Source organism: Carica papaya, chromosome 5, assembly GCF_054855325.1.
Source record: "Carica papaya isolate Zhongbai chromosome 5, ASM5485532v1, whole genome shotgun sequence".
Taxonomy (NCBI): domain Eukaryota; kingdom Viridiplantae; phylum Streptophyta; class Magnoliopsida; order Brassicales; family Caricaceae; genus Carica; species Carica papaya.
Genome location: NC_142313.1, coordinates 778592 through 797095, shown reverse-complemented (window position 1 = coordinate 797095; position 18504 = coordinate 778592). Strand labels below are relative to the sequence as shown.

At 36.3% G+C, this 18504-nt stretch overlaps 2 protein-coding genes across 2 annotated transcripts; both read right to left on the bottom strand.

Moving 5' to 3' along the window:
- Positions 1-682: 682 nt before the first annotated feature.
- On the bottom strand, positions 683-5773 carry HCF107 (high chlorophyll fluorescent 107). The gene is made up of 8 exons (XM_088220011.1): positions 5153-5773; positions 4923-5066; positions 3564-3869; positions 3390-3449; positions 2925-3170; positions 2325-2435; positions 2034-2210; positions 683-1155 (listed from the first exon to the last, which is right to left on the bottom strand). The coding sequence occupies exons 1-8, from the start codon at positions 5696-5698 to the stop codon at positions 826-828; spliced, it is 1920 nt and encodes a 639-aa protein (XP_088076137.1). The 5' UTR covers positions 5699-5773; the 3' UTR covers positions 683-825.
- Positions 5774-6739: 966 nt separating this feature from the next.
- On the bottom strand, positions 6740-17422 carry LOC110821339 (fip1 motif-containing protein). The gene is made up of 9 exons (XM_022051134.2): positions 16688-17422; positions 15735-15931; positions 15421-15547; positions 14991-15047; positions 14787-14900; positions 14546-14647; positions 14238-14461; positions 11068-12943; positions 6740-7604 (listed from the first exon to the last, which is right to left on the bottom strand). The coding sequence occupies exons 1-9, from the start codon at positions 17195-17197 to the stop codon at positions 7071-7073; spliced, it is 3741 nt and encodes a 1246-aa protein (XP_021906826.2). The 5' UTR covers positions 17198-17422; the 3' UTR covers positions 6740-7070.
- Between the last annotated feature and the right edge of the window lie 1082 nt (positions 17423-18504).

Genomic DNA, 18504 nt, shown 5'->3' with positions numbered 1-18504 from the left:
GTACGTGTATATTATCTACCTTCAATTATATCTTTAAGAACATTTGCATTTCCCTCTAAAAACATTTTCCGAAATATCTTTAAACTTCTAAGAAGTAGTTTAATCTATTCTTTAAAGTCTGGGAATCGAGTTCTATGAGTGTGTGTATATACATATATATATATATATATAATTCTAACATATCCCCCCAAAAATGATTTACGCTCTATATCTTTTAGTATTATACATTATATGTGAAATTACAAAATTGGGCATAATTTTTGTGTCACGTGACAATTCTCGGAGCAGCAGGTTTGGAACGAACAGAGAGAGACATATCCCGCGCGATCCTCTACCCTCCCGTCAGTGAGGTGGAAGTATATTCATGGCCCGCCAAGTAACGACCCACCACCATGAAATACCTCTAACGAGCTAATAATTGCTGAACCTTAACAGATGACATGAGACCCACAACTTTGTTGCTGGATCAAAAGCCCCACCTCGAGATCAGCCTATCAATTTTCCATTACTTACACAATGCAGCATACCTGTAACTAACAGCATGATTAGTTTGAGTAATTGGTACTCAGACAAATTTATTACAGTCGTAAACGAAAGCTAATATTTTGTGTGTCAGGGTCGATTCGGTGATTCTAACTCTAACCCTAATTCTTTTGGGGTGAAATTACTGTTTTGCCATCGGTTGCGATAAAATTACCTCTCTATCATTTCTTCTTTTAATTGAAATAATATATCAGAGCCGTTAATCAATTAACAATTCTGTCTGTATATGTAATCATGGTTTCTGTACACAACGTTATGATAAATATGCAGGCATGTCCAAATTCATGGCTGCTGCAAAGCTGCTGAGGTTCGTTTCATAGATCTCCATGTTCTTTTTGACGAGACCTCCACCCGAACATCCAGCTTTTTGGGATCTAATGACAGCTTCGTGGTGATGAACTCGTCCAAATCAAACCCGCTTCCACTATTTTTATCGCTGCTGCCTTCGCTGGAACCCAGGGGTAGGCTGCTCGGTTGTACATCGAAGTTCTCCGACGACCGGAATTGTGGGTTTTGCTCCATGTTCAACAGTCTTTTTATGCTGCCAAGTGCTGGATCAAAGATGTCTAGAAATCCTGTGACCCAGGAAGCATCATCCACGACTTCGGTTCTCTGTTTTCCAATAACAAGAGATAGACACATGATTAAAGACCTTGGTTTAATAAAGCTAAAGTATTGGATGGACATTAAATAATCAAGTAATTAAGAAACAAATAAACATGTAATATGTTGATTCACTCCGTCTGAATTTAACCAAGTCTATTCCCAATAAAATCAACCTCGTAAGAGTATTAATCTAAGCTTGTTTCTGAACAAAAAGCTACATATACACGTACATATATACATGCAGATATAGGAGAAACAGTGGCTAGGATACATCAGAATATGCACCCTGAAAAACACTGTACTGTTAAGTTGTTCTAGTACACATTAAACACAAAAAAGAAATATATGTGTGTGCGTGTGCGTGTGCGTGTGCATATATAGGAATAGGTTTTGATTTGGTGCACTGTGTTTGGATAAAATTAGAAATCTTGAACTAAATATAAAGGGACCAGACTTGTTTCAGATTTGTTGTGTGTATATATAGAGAGATATTTGTTGATTATAGAATCCAAGTTTGTAACTAAATTAGAATGATTTATAGTGGATTTGATTCAGAAGTTAGCATGTAGTTTTCTTTTGTGCTTAAGAGTTTTGCACGTAAAATTTTGTGTTATTGTATTATTTTTTACAGTGTTATTAATTTTTTTTTTGGAATTAAGATTCACTAAATTTATACAATCAATATTATCCAAAATACAACATACTCTGCAACCAACAATGAAATGAACGTTTCGGGTTTGGACCTTTCAACTTCAACAATACACAGAAAAAGAACAAAAAAACTGAGCCCAATTCTACTACATAGAAACTGGTTGAAGTAAGTGAAATAGTTTCCTCATTGTGCAAAATTTGAAGGGAATCACTAAAAGATAGCAATTACCTACCTGCTGGAAGTAGAGATTACGAATTTCCTCGGCTCGTACAGCATTCCCTTGATCCTCCTCGAATGATGCCCACGTCATCCATGTTATATAACTCTGTGAATTTATATTAAGGGATGATCTAAACAATCTTCTGGCAGCAGATAGGTTACCGGCTCTCTGCTCTAGTACGCCCCAAGCCTGTAAAAGACGCCCATTTTCAGCAGTGAACAAAGTGTGACAAGATACAAAGAGGATCAAACAGCTATGTTATAATGGCCTCAATATCTCCATGCATCATGACATGTTCATTACCTGCAGACATCTAGCGGCACTCTCTGTCGTAGAGTCAATTGAAAGTGCTCTTTGGTATAATTCTCTTGCTGTTGATATGTTTCCTTCCTTCCATTCCATCCAACCCCAAGCCTGAGCAAATCAGAACTTCAATGAGACATCAAATTTCTACAGAGGCTAAAGTTACCAACATCATCTTTAAATAATTGATTAATGTTTTCAAATACTTAAACTAGAAGCAGAGTGCCCAATTTATTACTTATATCATATTCCGATGCAGACCAAGGCTTTTTGGCCTAGTATTCATACCCTTCCCTCTAGAGAGAGAAGTTCAGGTTTAATATTAGATCTGCTAGCATAAATTGCCTCCATATGGCAAAATCACCAGAGTCAAAGAAACTTCAAATATGCAAAGATAATATCAAGAGACAAATATGCACTCTGAAGAAAATATCTGACTAGATTAAATAATCTCCTTGAATCCAATCAAAGATGTTAATGTTTCATGAGTGATGAATATATAAGAGGAACTTCTCCATTTACCAAACCTTGGATCATAGTTCGTATCATATTTTTATGCTTATTGAATTAACCAATAATTTAAGAGGGTGAATTTCTTACAATCCATACAGGTTGGTGATTTGGATCCAGTTCAGATGCTCTCCGGAACAACACTCGAGCAAGATTTGCAGTTGAGTGTTTATATTCTAACAAAGCAAGGGACTGAAGGAGAACTGGATCCCTCGGATTGAGTGCATGACCTATCTTCAGAAGTTTTCTTGCTTGATCAACATTGCCCATATTAGCTTCAAAAACTCCCCACACATGCCATGCAAACCTATTCTTTGGGCTCGCCTGGACAGCTTTCTACAAATTGAAAACCAAACAAACATTAGAACCATAGTGGTAAAAAAAACCACACAAAAGTTCAAAAGAGATTCTCATGGTAAAGGAAACCGCCAAAAGCTCCAAAGATTTGAAGTAAATCTGATATAAGAGCAGATTAGAGTTGCTTATAACACTGTTGTATTTGAAGCGATATCCTGCCTCAGAGGATTGCTGTTTGTGACATAACTATTTGGTTACCTCAAATAGTTGCCTGGCAGCACAGTTGTTTTCCTGTTGTATCTCCAGTTGTGCCCATGCCTGCGCTATGAGAATTGGACAGACAGATGCAAGAATTGAAATTTCATAAGTGCACACTGATAGAATTGGTACAAATAGAACCAAAAATATATATGTACAATGCTAAAGACTTACAAGCCAACTGGCACAGCTCTTAGGATTACATTTAGTTGCCTGCCTGAATAAGTGACGAGCCTGCTCATACCGTTCTGCTTTGGCCTCCAGTAATGCTAACGTCTGGTATATGTACTCATTCCCACCGCAGAACTTGAGACCTTTGGCAAGCAGATGTCTCGCTTTCTTGATATTTCCCTGTTTTATCTCTAGATTTGCCCATCCATGCCACGCTGCAACATGTTTCTTGTCAGCCACTGTGGCTGCATCAAACAATTCCCTAGCTCTCCTTACATTTCCCACCTTCTTTTCCAAGATAGCCCAGCACTGTTCCAATCACACGCCCACTCAGAAGCCTTCTAATTTTTAATAAAAAAATCAGCATTCAACAACTCTCGTCCTCAAAAATGAGGTTTATCTATTTAACAAAAAATTCTTTCATATATGCTTGCCATAATATGGAATGGCCACCCTTCTTGTTGGAATTTTGTGAATAACTCCAAAGTACATCCAAATTGAACATGTTATGGTGAATCACTTTCAGTAATGTTCAAGGCTAACAAAGAACTACCACTATGCTCAAGCTACTAAGTGTAATACTCTCATTCCATACTGGAAATATATGCTTCGATGGTTTAGACTCAAAAGTCATATAATTAAACCTAATATTACATAGTAAGTTTGACTTTCGACATAATCTGATTTAACAGCCAATATGTAATTGTTTCTCCATCAATCTTGTTGTGCTTTATGGAAAATTTTCTTAAGTAAAAATTAATATGTTTCACTAATTAGATGACACCAATGCAACAATGATATCACAATCAGTAATAACACAATATCCTAAGAAGGATATCCAGAAGCAAAACCCTTGACTTGAACCTACATCATTATAGAGAATGATACAAGTATCAATTATCCAACCAAAAGTACTGAAAAATTGAGCAAACATATTTAGAAAAGTGTACTTAGTTTGGTGAAGATAACCTGTTTCATGGCGAATTTACTTGGAAGAATTCTGAAAACTATGATTTATTTCTCCATCCCCAACCACAATACACTCAATCCTCAGACACAACAGTTAACAATAATTTCGCTTAGCTTGGTGAATCTGCTTGGTAAAAAAGCTGAAGTACTATATTGCTATCTAATCTTGTAAAGTCGAGACACAGTACAACAAATAATTTTTTATGCAAAGAATTTTATTGCTAGAAGCAATAATCACCTTGTATCAGCAGAATGATCTTTGAAGTAGGGTATTTCTGTATTAAAGTCAAGCTTTTAATAATTTATCAGCCAAATAATTATTTAATTTTAACAGAGGGAACAAAAAAGACAAAAGTAGAGAAGAAAAAGACGAGTACTGAATTAACACCAGACCTGCCAAATGTATGGATTTTCTCCTTGAGTAGCTTGGCAACCTTTCTCATAAAGAGCTCTAGCCTCTGCAACTTTCCCCTGTTTATTCAATATCTTCCCTAACCCCACGTACGGTCTACCATCCTCAGGCCAATAGTATATACACTATACACCAAAAACCACAGTGCTATCTTAAAATTTTATTAAAAAAAATTGTTACGATATGAAAAACCATTTTCGGGAAGCTCTACCTTCTCAAATATCTTTTCAGCTTCTCCGTACTGATAATTCCTGGCTAAGACCTTGGCTCTGTACAAGGCTAGATCCAGATTAACTGTAAGGGGCTTCTCTTGTGAAGTACCAGACCCCAATCTCTCCGGCTCAAACATCGGCATCTTCTTCGCGAACTCACTTAGTCCGGCATCAAACGTAGCCGGCGATTTTATATCTGGATCCTCGTCGTTTGACTCGTCGCCGGTTTCTTCCTTGACTGGCCGGCGAACAAGGAGCATTCTATCAGGAGAAGAGTCTTGCTTTGGAACCTCGCCGCTGGAAGATTCTTTGAGAGGCCCGAGAGTGACGTTTGGCGATGGATCGAGAACCCGAGAAGAGGAGGACTTAGAGGAACATGGAGGGCGAGAGAGGAGTGAGGGAGACGAGTGGGTAAGGGTTTTGATTGGGAGCTTAAAGTGTGGTTTGGAGAGGTTTTCATGGTTTTGAGATGGAGAGAAGAGAGTAGTTAAGGCGGGTTTTCTCGAGGAAGAAGAAGAAGAAGAAGAGTAAGAGAAGAGATTCATTTCTTGCCTGCCGATCTTTTTAACGGATTAAACTGTCTGGTTTTCATGGGAAGAAAGTTGGGCGGGCTCTGGAAAGGAGACGAACTGGTTCGAATTACCATTATACCCATACCCACGATTGATAATTTAAACGAGAGATTTCCCTTCTAGTGGAAGGGTACTTTAGTAATTACATAGTCAGCAGTCACTGGTACAAGGTAAGCCACGTATTACAGCGCTGTTTGGGTGGTGCAGGCATTTTCATCGTAGGAAGCAGATTTTTTCAGATTACGTGGATGCCGTTTATTGGTTAGTTTTTTTTATGCGATAGGCCAATCAAAAGCAAAAATTATCCCATAGAATGATGTGCACCGTAAGATCGTGGGCTTGTGGGTTTGTAAAATATGCTGAAATAAGGATTATTATTTTGAAATCTATATTCCTCCTTATTACCATTATTTAATTTTTTAAAATAAAAATTTATATATTTTAATTTAATAATTAAGTGATATTTGAATAATTATACTAATATAATTAATCATTTTGTAAAATAATGTAATAAAATTCTCAAAGAAAATGCACACAGCATGCATAATTATTATTTTTACATTTATATAACATAAATTCAAATCTCGAGCACGAGGATAAAATTATCCAATAAAACATGGAACGAAGTTATAAAAAAAACTTAAAATTTATAACAAAAATTATACAACGTATAGTTAATTTTTAATAGTAAAATACTTGCTCAAATAACAAATCCCTCCTCGCCCACGAACTCAAATATTAGTGCACCTGTTGTGAACCCTAATACGAGAGCCAAATTAGGTACAACCAATCCATATGATTCGAGTCTAAATCCAATCTTATCAACAAGTTACTTAAAAAATAAAATTACTTTGAAAGAAAATTTCAATTACACTGGCAGTTGAGAAACTCAGGTTTGAACCCCTGGTATCACCAGGATCCCATGGCATCCACAGTGTTCTTTTAAGAACATATAACAGTGAGAAACAAAACTCAGCATCCAGACACAGTCATATCCATCAGTGGAGAACCATCTCACTAGCAAGGTAATGTAATTAGAATCATCAGAAAATCTAAGAAGGTACAATTCTTGAATTCGCACCCATTATACGAACACGAATCTTACACAATTCTGTTTTCAAGTCAATCAAATTGGAAATTTCAAGCTAATTCCTTGCCCCTCCTTAGAGAACAAGAACCAAAAGCAAAACCAAACCCAGTATGGTGTATGTCATCTTATTGATGTATTTCCAATTAAAATTGCTGCCTTTAATCCAATAGCAGCTGGAAACCTGAATCCCTAGACAGAGTATGTAATTGCACCTCTGTAAATAAGTAAATAGATTTATCAGTACGTGATCCGAACCTAACTTCCATGCCACCGCCTCTTTCTAGCTGGCCTCTGTTGCTTATTTTCAGTGATGTCAGGTACTTGTTCAGTTTGAGCATGAAGGATTGTCTCCGGTTCCTTTCTCACTGACATTGGTTCCTTGAATCGTTCTCTTCGTTTCTCCATTTTCGCTATTGTTTCTAGTATCCTCTGTTCATCAATTTGAACATTATTCTTACCCAAAGGATTTTCAGTATGGTTCGTCGTCCTCTTCACGTAATGTGCTGCAGTTTCAGGTGCAGATTTTATTTCAGAGTAATCGACCATATTTAGTTCTTCCACAATTATCTGGCCCTCCTCAATGTCCAAATTCTCATCCTGTTCCTTAATCAGATGCTCACCCAGCCATCTCTCATCACTTGTTTTGAGTTCTATGTTTCTGAGGTCTTCCTCTCTCTGATAGTCATTAAAAAACCTTGAGGTCATATGCTGCTTCATAAACTTTTTGTCCATATTTTTAACCCTGCCATTACGCATCACCTTTCTTCCATTGGAGAATCTTCTGGGAAACTGCAGAATGTAAAAAGTGACATACTGGTCATATGGTATATACCATAAACAAGATGTTGAAATCTACATAAAAAAAATAAAAGAAATTCCACAAAAAAGGAGGCAAATATTCGCACACGCACAATGATGTAGCATAATATAATATAATAAAAAGCAAGGCTTGCAATCTTTAATAATGTTTTGATGCAGAAAAATGATATTAGAGAGAGATAATAGCCAGGAAGGTACGGAAAGAAACCAAGGAAAGAACCGTTGCTTATTCCACCTTTTGACTAGCAAGAACTACTTTTAAGAAACCAAAAAGGAAAGTAGCAACTGGATCTAAGGTACAACAGATCTGCTAGTCTAAAATTAGAAATCTTATTCCTTCATATATAGATATAGTCTAACAAGGCCATCCAAGTATGAAGTTGTGTTGCAAGATCCTACAATCAGGTCAACCAGGTTGCAGCAATTCTGACTGGACTGCTGACGGAAATGATGTGCCCATAAACTTATTCTCTCTGTCTTCCAAAAAACAATGTCCCACACCAATATCCAACAGACAAGTGTCACACAATTAAAACTGGATAAACAAGCATTATAAGCACAAAGCCCATAAATCAAGTGATTAATTCCATAATATAGCCAAGTTAAATCATTTCTTCAACATACAATTAAACCACTTCTCATCATTCCATCTGATCTCGACAGCACACAAGAAGGCAATATGAGGCAGACAAGGTCACACCACTAAAAGTAGCAATATATGGTGGACAAGAATCACACAATTAGAACTACATACTTCATGAGTTCCAACAAGTTGAAAGTAGTTGACTCAAGCAACATATGTTAATAAATATATCCATCAAGCTATCCACAAGACAGTAAAGAACCGGTGTGCAAGTGGTCATGAGCTATCACTCATTTATATGGCAAGAAAACAAAGGAATGAAAATGAATATGTAGGAAAACCATAGGAAACTAGAAAGCTGAAAAGTAAAAGTTGCCTCCAAAAGCACAAGGAACTGGTTATGAGAAAATAAAGCATGCATTGCAAATGTAAATGATACAAGTGCAATTGCTTTTAAATAATATATGTAATCAAATCTCATGTTAAATGCAAATGACTACAGAACATGACAAATTTAAAAGACAAAACAAAATGAGATATTCCTACTCCATCTACTAGCATTTTCCAAACATGTTTCTGTTAGATGTCAATCTTTCCCAGGACATTGCAAAATTCTTTCTATCAAAATGTATGCAATTATTCTAGCTTGGTACTAAATGAAATGTGCAGGCAGATATCGTGCCCTTCAACATAAATAATTGGAAAATGCCATATATGCTGGAAAAGTTTTCAATCCTTAGGCATGTCCCAACAGCAAGTAATGCGTACACCATCATTTATCACAGCCGTTGGTGTTGTCCTTGATGTTTGCAGGTAATCGTGATATGAACTTGATCCTGAATATTGTTGCTTTCTTTTAGCACCATGCCTATATTTGGATTACAACCACTTTGACAGGCAAGATCAATATGCTATCAACTACCTAGTTTAGTAGAGCAGAAGTAACATAGCCTGAATGGTTAGTCCCAGTAGACAATTGAATCTCTTTTCTGTAAAAGATGTTACAGGATAAAGAAATTTTGAAACATCCGAATTCTGTTAAGTATCCTGATATTTAGAAATGAAAAAGGATAGAATTAAAATGAAAGGATGCAAAGTCAATGTTTTAAGACAACAGAAGATGCTTCAGTCTCCATTTATGCCTCTTTCGACAATCAAACAATGGGATGTAACTTCATATAATCTATAAGCCCTATAAACTTATTTGTGGCGCTACTATTTGAACATGTAATGCTATTAAGGCAAGCATGACTGTACATAAGTTTTACCTTCTGGATACAAGAGTGTGTATGTGTGTGTGCACTAGTAAGGAACAGCAAGTGCTAGTATTGTTCAATCTGACTAATATCAAAACATAATTAATTACAATTTACTTGCAACAATAGAAATTGTGAATTCACTAGTTCTGGAAAAGCAGTTACAGTATTTGTGCAACCTGGCTAATGTCAAAACATAAAAGATTACAGTTTGCTTGCAAAAAACTAAAAAAATGCCAATCATAATAGAACTAACAGGGATACATGAACACCAAGAAAAAGCTTCAAAATAAATCACACTAGTTATAATAAGAGTTTCACTTTTTCTCTTAACATTATTTACAATATATTGCAGTTTAGCGAGAAATGAAATAAACTAGAAAACTATATGACTAATGGTTAGAGGACAAAAATGTGAAATTCGAAAACAGTCTAAACAACAGGTTTCGCATGAGCAGAACATAACAAGGAAATAGTGAAACCAAACGAACAGGAAAATAATAAGTGGAAAAGGCAAGTGTGATTCAAGAGCCTTATTAACTGAAATTCATTCTTAAATGGACTAACTGCATTTATGAGAACTAAAGCCTTCCAAGATTAATTTTTCTTTTATAGAATAGCATAAATTGTAGATAGAAAAGCTCCTTAATTTGGTCAGTATGTTATCATAAATGATGCCTCATTATCTCACCAGGAAAAAATCAAAACCAAAGGGAAAAAAAAGCCCCATCAGGAGAGCAGAAATTTGTCATGCCAAAATTGGAGGCACAATCAGTGCCTTATGTAGCAGATCAGCCAACTATACCACCCAACTTGAGTATTTTGTACAAAGAAGTTATTCGAATTTGTGATTAAAGTAAAATTCCAGTAGTTGTTCATTTCAGAAGGCTTATAGCACCTCTTTTTTAACATAAATAACAGATGTCTCGTATACAGCCAAAGTTATAGAAATGTGGTCTATTGATAGCAATAGAATTAATAATCTAGGACAACTCCTCCTTGATGGGATTTTCCCTACAAAATGAGCATATGACCATACACTTACCAGTAACTAAAAGGGAGAGTTACTTGACCTGGTAGGTCTTTTGTCTTGTAAGTATATGATGCTTCAGTATGGGCAATATACCCTCAAAAACCTGACCTTGAACCCAACTGAAGGGAACTGCAGCAACAGAGCGAAAGGCTCTAGGCCAAAAAAGACATAATTTGTTCTATAAGAAAAGTGCATGTTCCAAGATTAAAAAAATGATGGTGTAAAAGACATTTCATCTAAGTGCCATGCACACACTTTGAGAAAGGACAGATCTTTTGAAAGTTATTTAACCACCTCCCGTGCTGACAAAATATTATATTCCACCAGGCATCCACTCTCAATGACAAGGTTGACAGTAATGTGAACAAAAGCTAAAAATGCTCAAAAACCTTTATAGAGCTAATTATATGGAACATGAAAGGAAGACAAAATAGAGATAAAGCATACACGTGTTAAAATAGCATTAACAGGAATTAAGAAGACTTGCTCGACATGTGTCAAGCAGTCGTATATACAAAGTACAATGGTACAAGGTTTGAACCTCAGTTTCCCCAACTTTACCTCGACTTCCCCAAGAATTAAGTCAACTGAATCCCTGCACCTCAGGAATGACTGTTCATGCTCATAAAGACCCGTACTTCTAGTAGCAGAATGATAACCATTCCCACTTTTTATCATTTTGTATCGATGGTGCTCCAACTCTATGTCATCAATATGCCTCTCATCCTCTGCAAATCGATGTTTAGAAAAAATTCTGTCACGCATCAAAGCTTCTTCATAGGGTAACAGTGCCTCATTGGTAACAAATTCATCATGTTGATGCTTTACAATGAACTCATCCTTACTGCAGTGAAATACTCCAGATTTCCAACTATACTGCCTTCTCCTCAAATTAACTTGATTGTGCTTATACATTAGACTATTTTCAATTTCTTCAGTACCATTGCAGCCACCAAACCAACCATCTCTTCCTTCATCCTCATGTGTTTTTCTCCTACGCCCATCATAGGCTTCAATAACTTCAAAATTCTTAACATCATTTTTATGAAAATCATTTCTACAAAAATCATCTCTTCCGCCTTTCACAGGGCAAGATTCACTACGTGACTGAGAGCAGAAAAATCTATGATCTGGATTTCTCGTATAACGTGTTCCCCTTGAATTTCTATCGAAGAGCAAGCATGGAGCATTCCGACACCTATCCCTTCCACCAGAAAATTCCAATTCTCTCTCAAACACTGGAAATTCTCCTTCATATGTTTCACTAAAAGTATCATCCCTCATCCAATCAGTGAATGAATTTGACCGGGCATACTTGTCTCTATGTAAATCATCTATGTGTTCATATTCAGTTCTCTTCCTGAACTGGAGTTTTTCTTGCTCTCTCCTCCATTGTGCATCCCTCCCTTTGTGATCACAGGAATACTTTGAAGTCAATGATCTGTACTCCTTTGAAGTGCGAGGACTCGTGTCCCTGTTAGTGTATCCTCTTCTAGAATAGTACCCCTTCTCATTGCAATTTCTTCTGGCATATTGATCTACATCATCTCTGGAGCTCTGATGAGATTTCCTAGGAGAATACCTTGAATAAACAGTGCAAGCATGCTTTTCAGCAAACCTCTCATGGCCACCACAATGAATTCCCTTTCCCTTGTGATAAGCACAGTTTTCTTTGTTAAGATAATCGTGCAACCTACCATTCCATCTTCCCTCATCCACTGATGTGTCATCTCTATCATACAGTTCTGCAACTGATTTTGACATAGAGGAAGCACTGCCGGCATTTTTTGTGGAGGTCTCCTGTTCAAAATCCAGACATGGTCTGTGACTAAGATGAGTCCTTTCCTCTTGAAATTGAAGGGGACTTTTATATCTCACAGAAGTTTTACTGTCACCCTTTCTTTTTGGTACGAGGGGAGAATCGTCATCACTTTTAGGATATATCTTGCTTTTTGCAGTAGACTTGAGTTTTTCACCAAGGGGTTTCTTTTTTTCTTGAAATGAACTTCCATATCCTGAATGTCCTTTCCCATTCTCTGTTTTTGTTTTAATGCCATGCCTTTTATAGTTCTCATAGTGTGATGAGTCTGATTCCTGTAACTCAGGGGATGGTTGTCTTGAACCATAGGTTTCCATAGGATCACCATGAACAGTAGCTCTAAATGCCTCCGTGTCACTCTCAGAACAAGTAGTAAGGCTACAAGGACTCAGACCACCAGCTGATAGTTCTTTCTCTATTCGAAAAGGATCAGAATTGCTTGCATTTGTGTTGATTCTTTTCTCTTCCTTATCAACAGATTCCTTTGCTCCAGTAATCTTCGAACAGCAAGCACTCATGTTTGGATGGTTGTAGGGATCCATAACAGAGATTGTTGCATGTTCTTGACGGTCAGTGTCCAAAGACATCTGATTAGATGCAATCATGGGCATTGAACACCTACAAAAGCATTGAATTTGTTAATAGCCTAACAAAATATGAAATACTGCATGCAATCTTCTTCAATTGTAAATGATATATACCAAATGCAACATACAACCTCAAAATTAATCGATTAATAATGATATACGAAAAAGATTACCAATTTCTTCTTTTTAATTATCAGATTGATTAGAAGTATCAATATTTGCATTAATGTATCCATCAAGAGAAAAAGTACCCATAGCCATGATAAAAAAATCCGATATTTTCCAGAGATGTCACCAAAAGCTGCTATTGTCTGGATATTAATACAACGTAGCTGAGCAAAGCATAAGAAAATATGGGAAAATCTAGTGAGCTAGAAACTTTCCATTGATAAAATGCAATGAACTCCTTGCCAATTTTTCATACACTGACCCATAAATTTAACTTATTTACTACTCTGCTCAGGTTCGTGTCCAAGTATCTAATATTGGTACAGATTTAAGTATTTGATAACAACTTTTTATAGCCAAACATATGGGGACACAATCAATAAGAGTCAAAAGTTTCGGCAAGGATATTTGATTTGTTTGTTACAGGAAATGCACAAAAAGGTAGCAACCTTACATTTGAAAGAAAACTATTAAAAAAAGGTTCAGTAGTATTTATGAATGCATAACTGATTGGATATTAAAAAGTTAAAGATTCAGCAAGTTTACAAGATAAATATCAAGTGTTCGACACAGATCTTAACCCCACTAGTGTCATGTTATGCCCGACACAAGTGGAACTAGAGTTGGGCTGGTACTTTCTTCTACTACAAGGTTGTCTTTGGTTTAAATTTTAAGTTTATGAAATATGAATGAGAATAAAATGCAAACAAGGTAAAAATTTGAACAAAAATATTATTGTAATTCCAATTCAATTCCATGCCGTGTTTCTATGATTTTGATCTTCATAAGTATAAATACAAATCTATTATTATAGAATTGGCGACATGAGTAAAATTAATTAAATTATACATAAATTATGACTAACTTTGATATATCAAATCTTTAAGATCTATGAATTGAATTGAAATAAAATAGATTTTAACCAAGTGCAATGTGAGAGCTAGAAGAATTAGATAGAGTGCAAAAATATAATATTCTGAAATATAATTACATAGAGCGCAAACGAAGTTAGCTGCTGAGTGCAATATCCCTCACCAAGTCAATGTAGCAAGAGACACAGAAAATTAAAAAAAATGTACAATGCCATTTGAAAAACTACAAAAGAGATGTAATTTCTTTGTAAATAGACAAATCAAAATGCACAATACTGTTCAAACCTTCTCAACGAAGATGACACATCTGGGATCCTGAAATCTTCCTCCAAAGATTCTGCAGTGAATTCATCTCCACTGCCACCGCTACCGTCAGAAAACTGAATATTTCTACTATCATCTACATGTAAATTCCCATTTCTTGATGTGTCATGTATACTGCAACCAGTATGTTCTTTTTCCTCCTTGCTTGAGCCAGAGGAATCTACAGTGAAATCCTGCAAAGGAATCTATTACCAATAACATGTTAAACCATGGCACAACCAAGAAACACTAGATTGGAGTACCAATTTATCCAGTGAAACACAAGCCACCTGTATCACCACATCAGAATCCCGATAACGTGGACGCCTTATGTCCATTGATGGCTGACGGTCACCAATAGCGTCTTCAACCTGAATTGCTCTTCCCCTTGGCTGAAACAGTAAAGTCACAATAATCACATCCAACAAGATCCTTCTAGAGATAAAACAAAAAATGTCACCATTGTTATATTAGTCAGATTTTTTTCTTGGCTAGGAGAGGTGTGGGTCTATAATTTTCAAATACACATACCAAGCATGAAGTCCTTGCTCTGCCATCAGCAAATTCTGAACATGTTTTACCTTGAGTATTGTTATTAGCAGCTGCTTGGCCAGCTTCCTCATTTTCATCTCCAACTGCGGAAGCCTGTTTTTGTGCAAACATAATGATATTCAATCTTCTTGAAACTATTTCTCACTTGAAATAACAATGTCTCCAAAAATTATAATAACTCACCCAATTAGGTTTAGGACAACCAGAAACTTGTTTCCTTACCCACATGGATGCTTGCTGCTGAAATAGCTCTTGCAAAGCATATAAATGTTAGAATTTGGTCAACTAAAAGTATTTCAGAAAACATAATAGGAAAAGCCTACACAATATTACAACATAACCATTGTCAAAAAGATTCTTTATTAATGCCCCCACAGAAGGGGGAATCTAAGATGAGTAATGAACGTAAATGTCTTATGATGTAGCACTCATTAGGGAAGAGCACTTTTCCCCATGGGGGCATTATGGGACCTGCCTCGTGTGAATTCCTGGTTATCAAAAATATTTTGAAAAATTCCAGTCCCATCTGCCAACAAACTGAGAATTATTTCACAATATATTGTAATGAGAATAGACTTTTTTTTCCTGAAATAAATGAGAATAGACTTATTACCAGGGACTTCCAGTATTGTTTCCAACTCTCCTCATCAAAACCAAAATTAAAAAAGTCAGTAATATCTGCTCCGAGACACATCCATGGTTTCTTCTTCAATGCGTCGATATCTATATTCAATATTGTTCTGAGTAAAAATAAAAAGAAGGCACGTGTCACATAATGTGTTCAACAAATTTCTTCTCATCTTTATTTTTTATAGCTCATTAAATTATAATTTCACTTCTGTATGTCAATGATAAATGAATGTTCCCATACGAAACTGGAGAGAAAGTAAAGTAGTCTAAATAAGCATCAGGGTTGTATTTACTAACCTATACAATGGTGGTGAGACAACTAAGCTGGGATTGCCACACGTATCAGAAACCTGATTGGAGCCAGAACTCTTGAATTGGATACCCCTATTATCCTCCAAATCACCCCTAGCTGACATAGAAGATAAAGATGCCACCTCCCTAAATCCATTTGCTCTTATATTACTTGAAATTGCTGATCCATGAGATCGTATGTACTGTTGAAGGGCACTCAAATAAGTAACTGGACTATAATCATTATGCAAATTCAGAAGATACTCTCAGTTAGGAGAATAATATTACTTACATGGCAAAATGCAAGAAAAACATATAAGACCGCAAATATATGGGATTAGGAAGGACCAGTGGACAAGAATCACACCAATTACTTGAAAATTTTATTCACTTAGATCACTGCTAAAAACAAATTCATTAAATTTTTATAGGACATTACACATATATCAATATAGTTGACCATTGAAGAGAACATTTCTGACAGCAGAATAATACATATCCCAAAGTTGAAGTTTAACCAGTTTCCATCATTAGTAATTCTGGCCCCCTTCAGTTGCCCCATCCTCCCTGGAAGAATGGATGTTTGGGTGGAGGCAACAGAGGGAAGTGCTGGAAATGGTTAGTCATCTAGAGAAAGCTCAAGGGATACAATGCCATCATAATTTGAATAAACCTCCATTAAAGAAACAGAATTCACAATTCAATGTAGTTGAAGATTAGGACACAGCTGCATCTTCAAGAAAAAATCTATCCAAACAATTACCTAACAAACAGCATTCAGCAGCATCACTAATTAACCTCTCTACTTACACCATAAATATTGGATTAAAAGAATTTTTTTTTAAAAAAAAAAACACTAATTTCCTATTCATTCCACTAACGACCCAACTCACCAAAGGATTCACTTCTCATTAGCACAATTCTACCAGCAAACAATCCACGCATGCAACACAAAATACCTTATAATGCGAATTATAGCCACCATTCACGCATTTTCCTCTCTGACCACCATGACCATTCGAATTCAGCTCCAGTCCATCACCTAACTTCCAATTCTCACCAGACCCGTTTCTCTCTGCACCGTTACCAAAATTACCATTCTCGTCCTCCTCATGCCTAAAACTCCTCGGGCAAGCCCCAGCGGAGACTCGAAACGTCTTGCAATCCTCATCGTTTAATAGGATGGTCAAATCATCGTCACTGTCACTCGCGTCTGCTTCGAAACTTGCCGCTTTCTGAGCCAAATCATCGTTTGCCGACTGACTTGACTCTTCGGTCAATGAATTGTGTTCCTCTGGATGGAGTACCAAATCCTTTTTGGGGCTAGGAGCCTCAATTCTGTCATTTTTGGTAGCATATTCCGGTTCTATATACAATTTGGTGAAATCCACTACGCCATTGATAACAGAAGTCGCTTGAGCCTCACTGTCGGCATATAAATCACCGAAATCGTCATCAACCGAGTCCATTTCTCATCAAGCTTGTAAATTTTTCTCCCCGTTTATTCGCCTACTCAAACTCCATTTGAGGCCAGGCGCTTAGCACCTGAAGAAGAACAGTAAAAAGCAATAAATACCTATTTGTCAAGGGAAAAAACCCTGGCTGAATCTTAAACCCTAACGGATTTTGTTCCGTTCCCCAATTATTGGGCTTGAAGCTTGCGTTGTTCCCCTGATGGATATTTTACACACGACCTACTTTCTACTCTCAGTTGCTACTTTGGGCTTTAGCTTCATATTTCTCAGACGTATTAAACTAAACACTTGGGCCTTGGATTTTATATATAAAAATATATATATCATCTATATTTTAGTCTAGATCTAATCGGAATTTACACTTTATGTAAGATTACATTAAAAAAATTAAAGATACAAAAAGAGAATCTATTGAATTATAAAGGTTAATTATATATATATATATCACCAATGAGCCATAAATACTCCATTGTTTCTACATCAGCATACAGATATATGTATAGGTGTGTAAAACATGGAAGAGGAGTGAATGGAGGAGAGTTGACAAATGCACGTAAGCAAGGAGTAAATGAGTTTTACTCCTTTGGGTGTGAATGTGGAAGAGAGTTGCAGGTTTCAGGATTAGCCAAATAAGGAAAGTCCTTCATTCTTTTGAGGCCATGCCTTTCAAGTTTCCATGGTTTTAGGCCATTAGGGAAGCTGACAACCGCCCTTATTAAAGACAACTGCCCTTGGAATTTTGTCCTTTCTCATGACTCCAACAGGTTTCTGATTCTTTGATCTTGTCTTCTCCAATGGAAACACATACAGGTCAAAGATTGATTTGCCAAGAGGACTTTTTTCTTAATTCTCAACATACACAGAGGTAAAAGATGTGACCATGAGAAATTTAACCTGGGTAAAAAAAAAAAAAAAAGGTTGTTTGGATTACAGTAATTCTTCTTGGAGTAAATTCAAGAATTCTTTCTTACCCAATTATAGTTAGGATTTATGTTGAACAAATAAATATATTAACTTTAAATTATTGTGAGACATAGAGAAATATTGCTGTAATGTTTCCAAAGCAATTATCAAGAGATTGGAGGATTTTGCTTTTGAAATTTACTTTGGGGGATGGAAGTAGAAGGTGATCAGAGTGTAGTAGGAAAAGTGAAATTTTACCCTCTGTGTTTTTGACTACCAAAAAATGGCTTGCAGTTTTCACTTGCATGGCAAGAACAGGGATGTACTTACGAAGGCACAGGATATATATGAGCTGCACGGAATAGGGATTTGATGTAACAGGACAATCCCCACCAAGA

Coding starts and splice junctions, on each gene's coding strand:
- HCF107 (XM_088220011.1), bottom strand. CDS start 5,698: ATGAATCTCTTCTCTTACTCTTCTTCTTCTTCTTCTTCCTCGAGAAAA. Junction 3,870..4,922: donor AAAATCCATACATTTGGCAG/GTCTGGTGTTAA, acceptor TGATTGGAACAG/TGCTGGGCTATCTTGGAAAA. Junction 2,436..2,924: donor ATCACCAACCTGTATGGATT/GTAAGAAATTCA, acceptor TGATTTGCTCAG/GCTTGGGGTTGGATGGAATG.
- LOC110821339 (XM_022051134.2), bottom strand. CDS start 17,197: ATGGACTCGGTTGATGACGATTTCGGTGATTTATATGCCGACAGTGAG. Junction 14,901..14,990: donor GTTGTCCTAAACCTAATTGG/GTGAGTTATTAT, acceptor GCACAAAAACAG/GCTTCCGCAGTTGGAGATGA. Junction 14,462..14,545: donor ATTCTGATGTGGTGATACAG/GTGGCTTGTGTT, acceptor TATTGGTAATAG/ATTCCTTTGCAGGATTTCAC.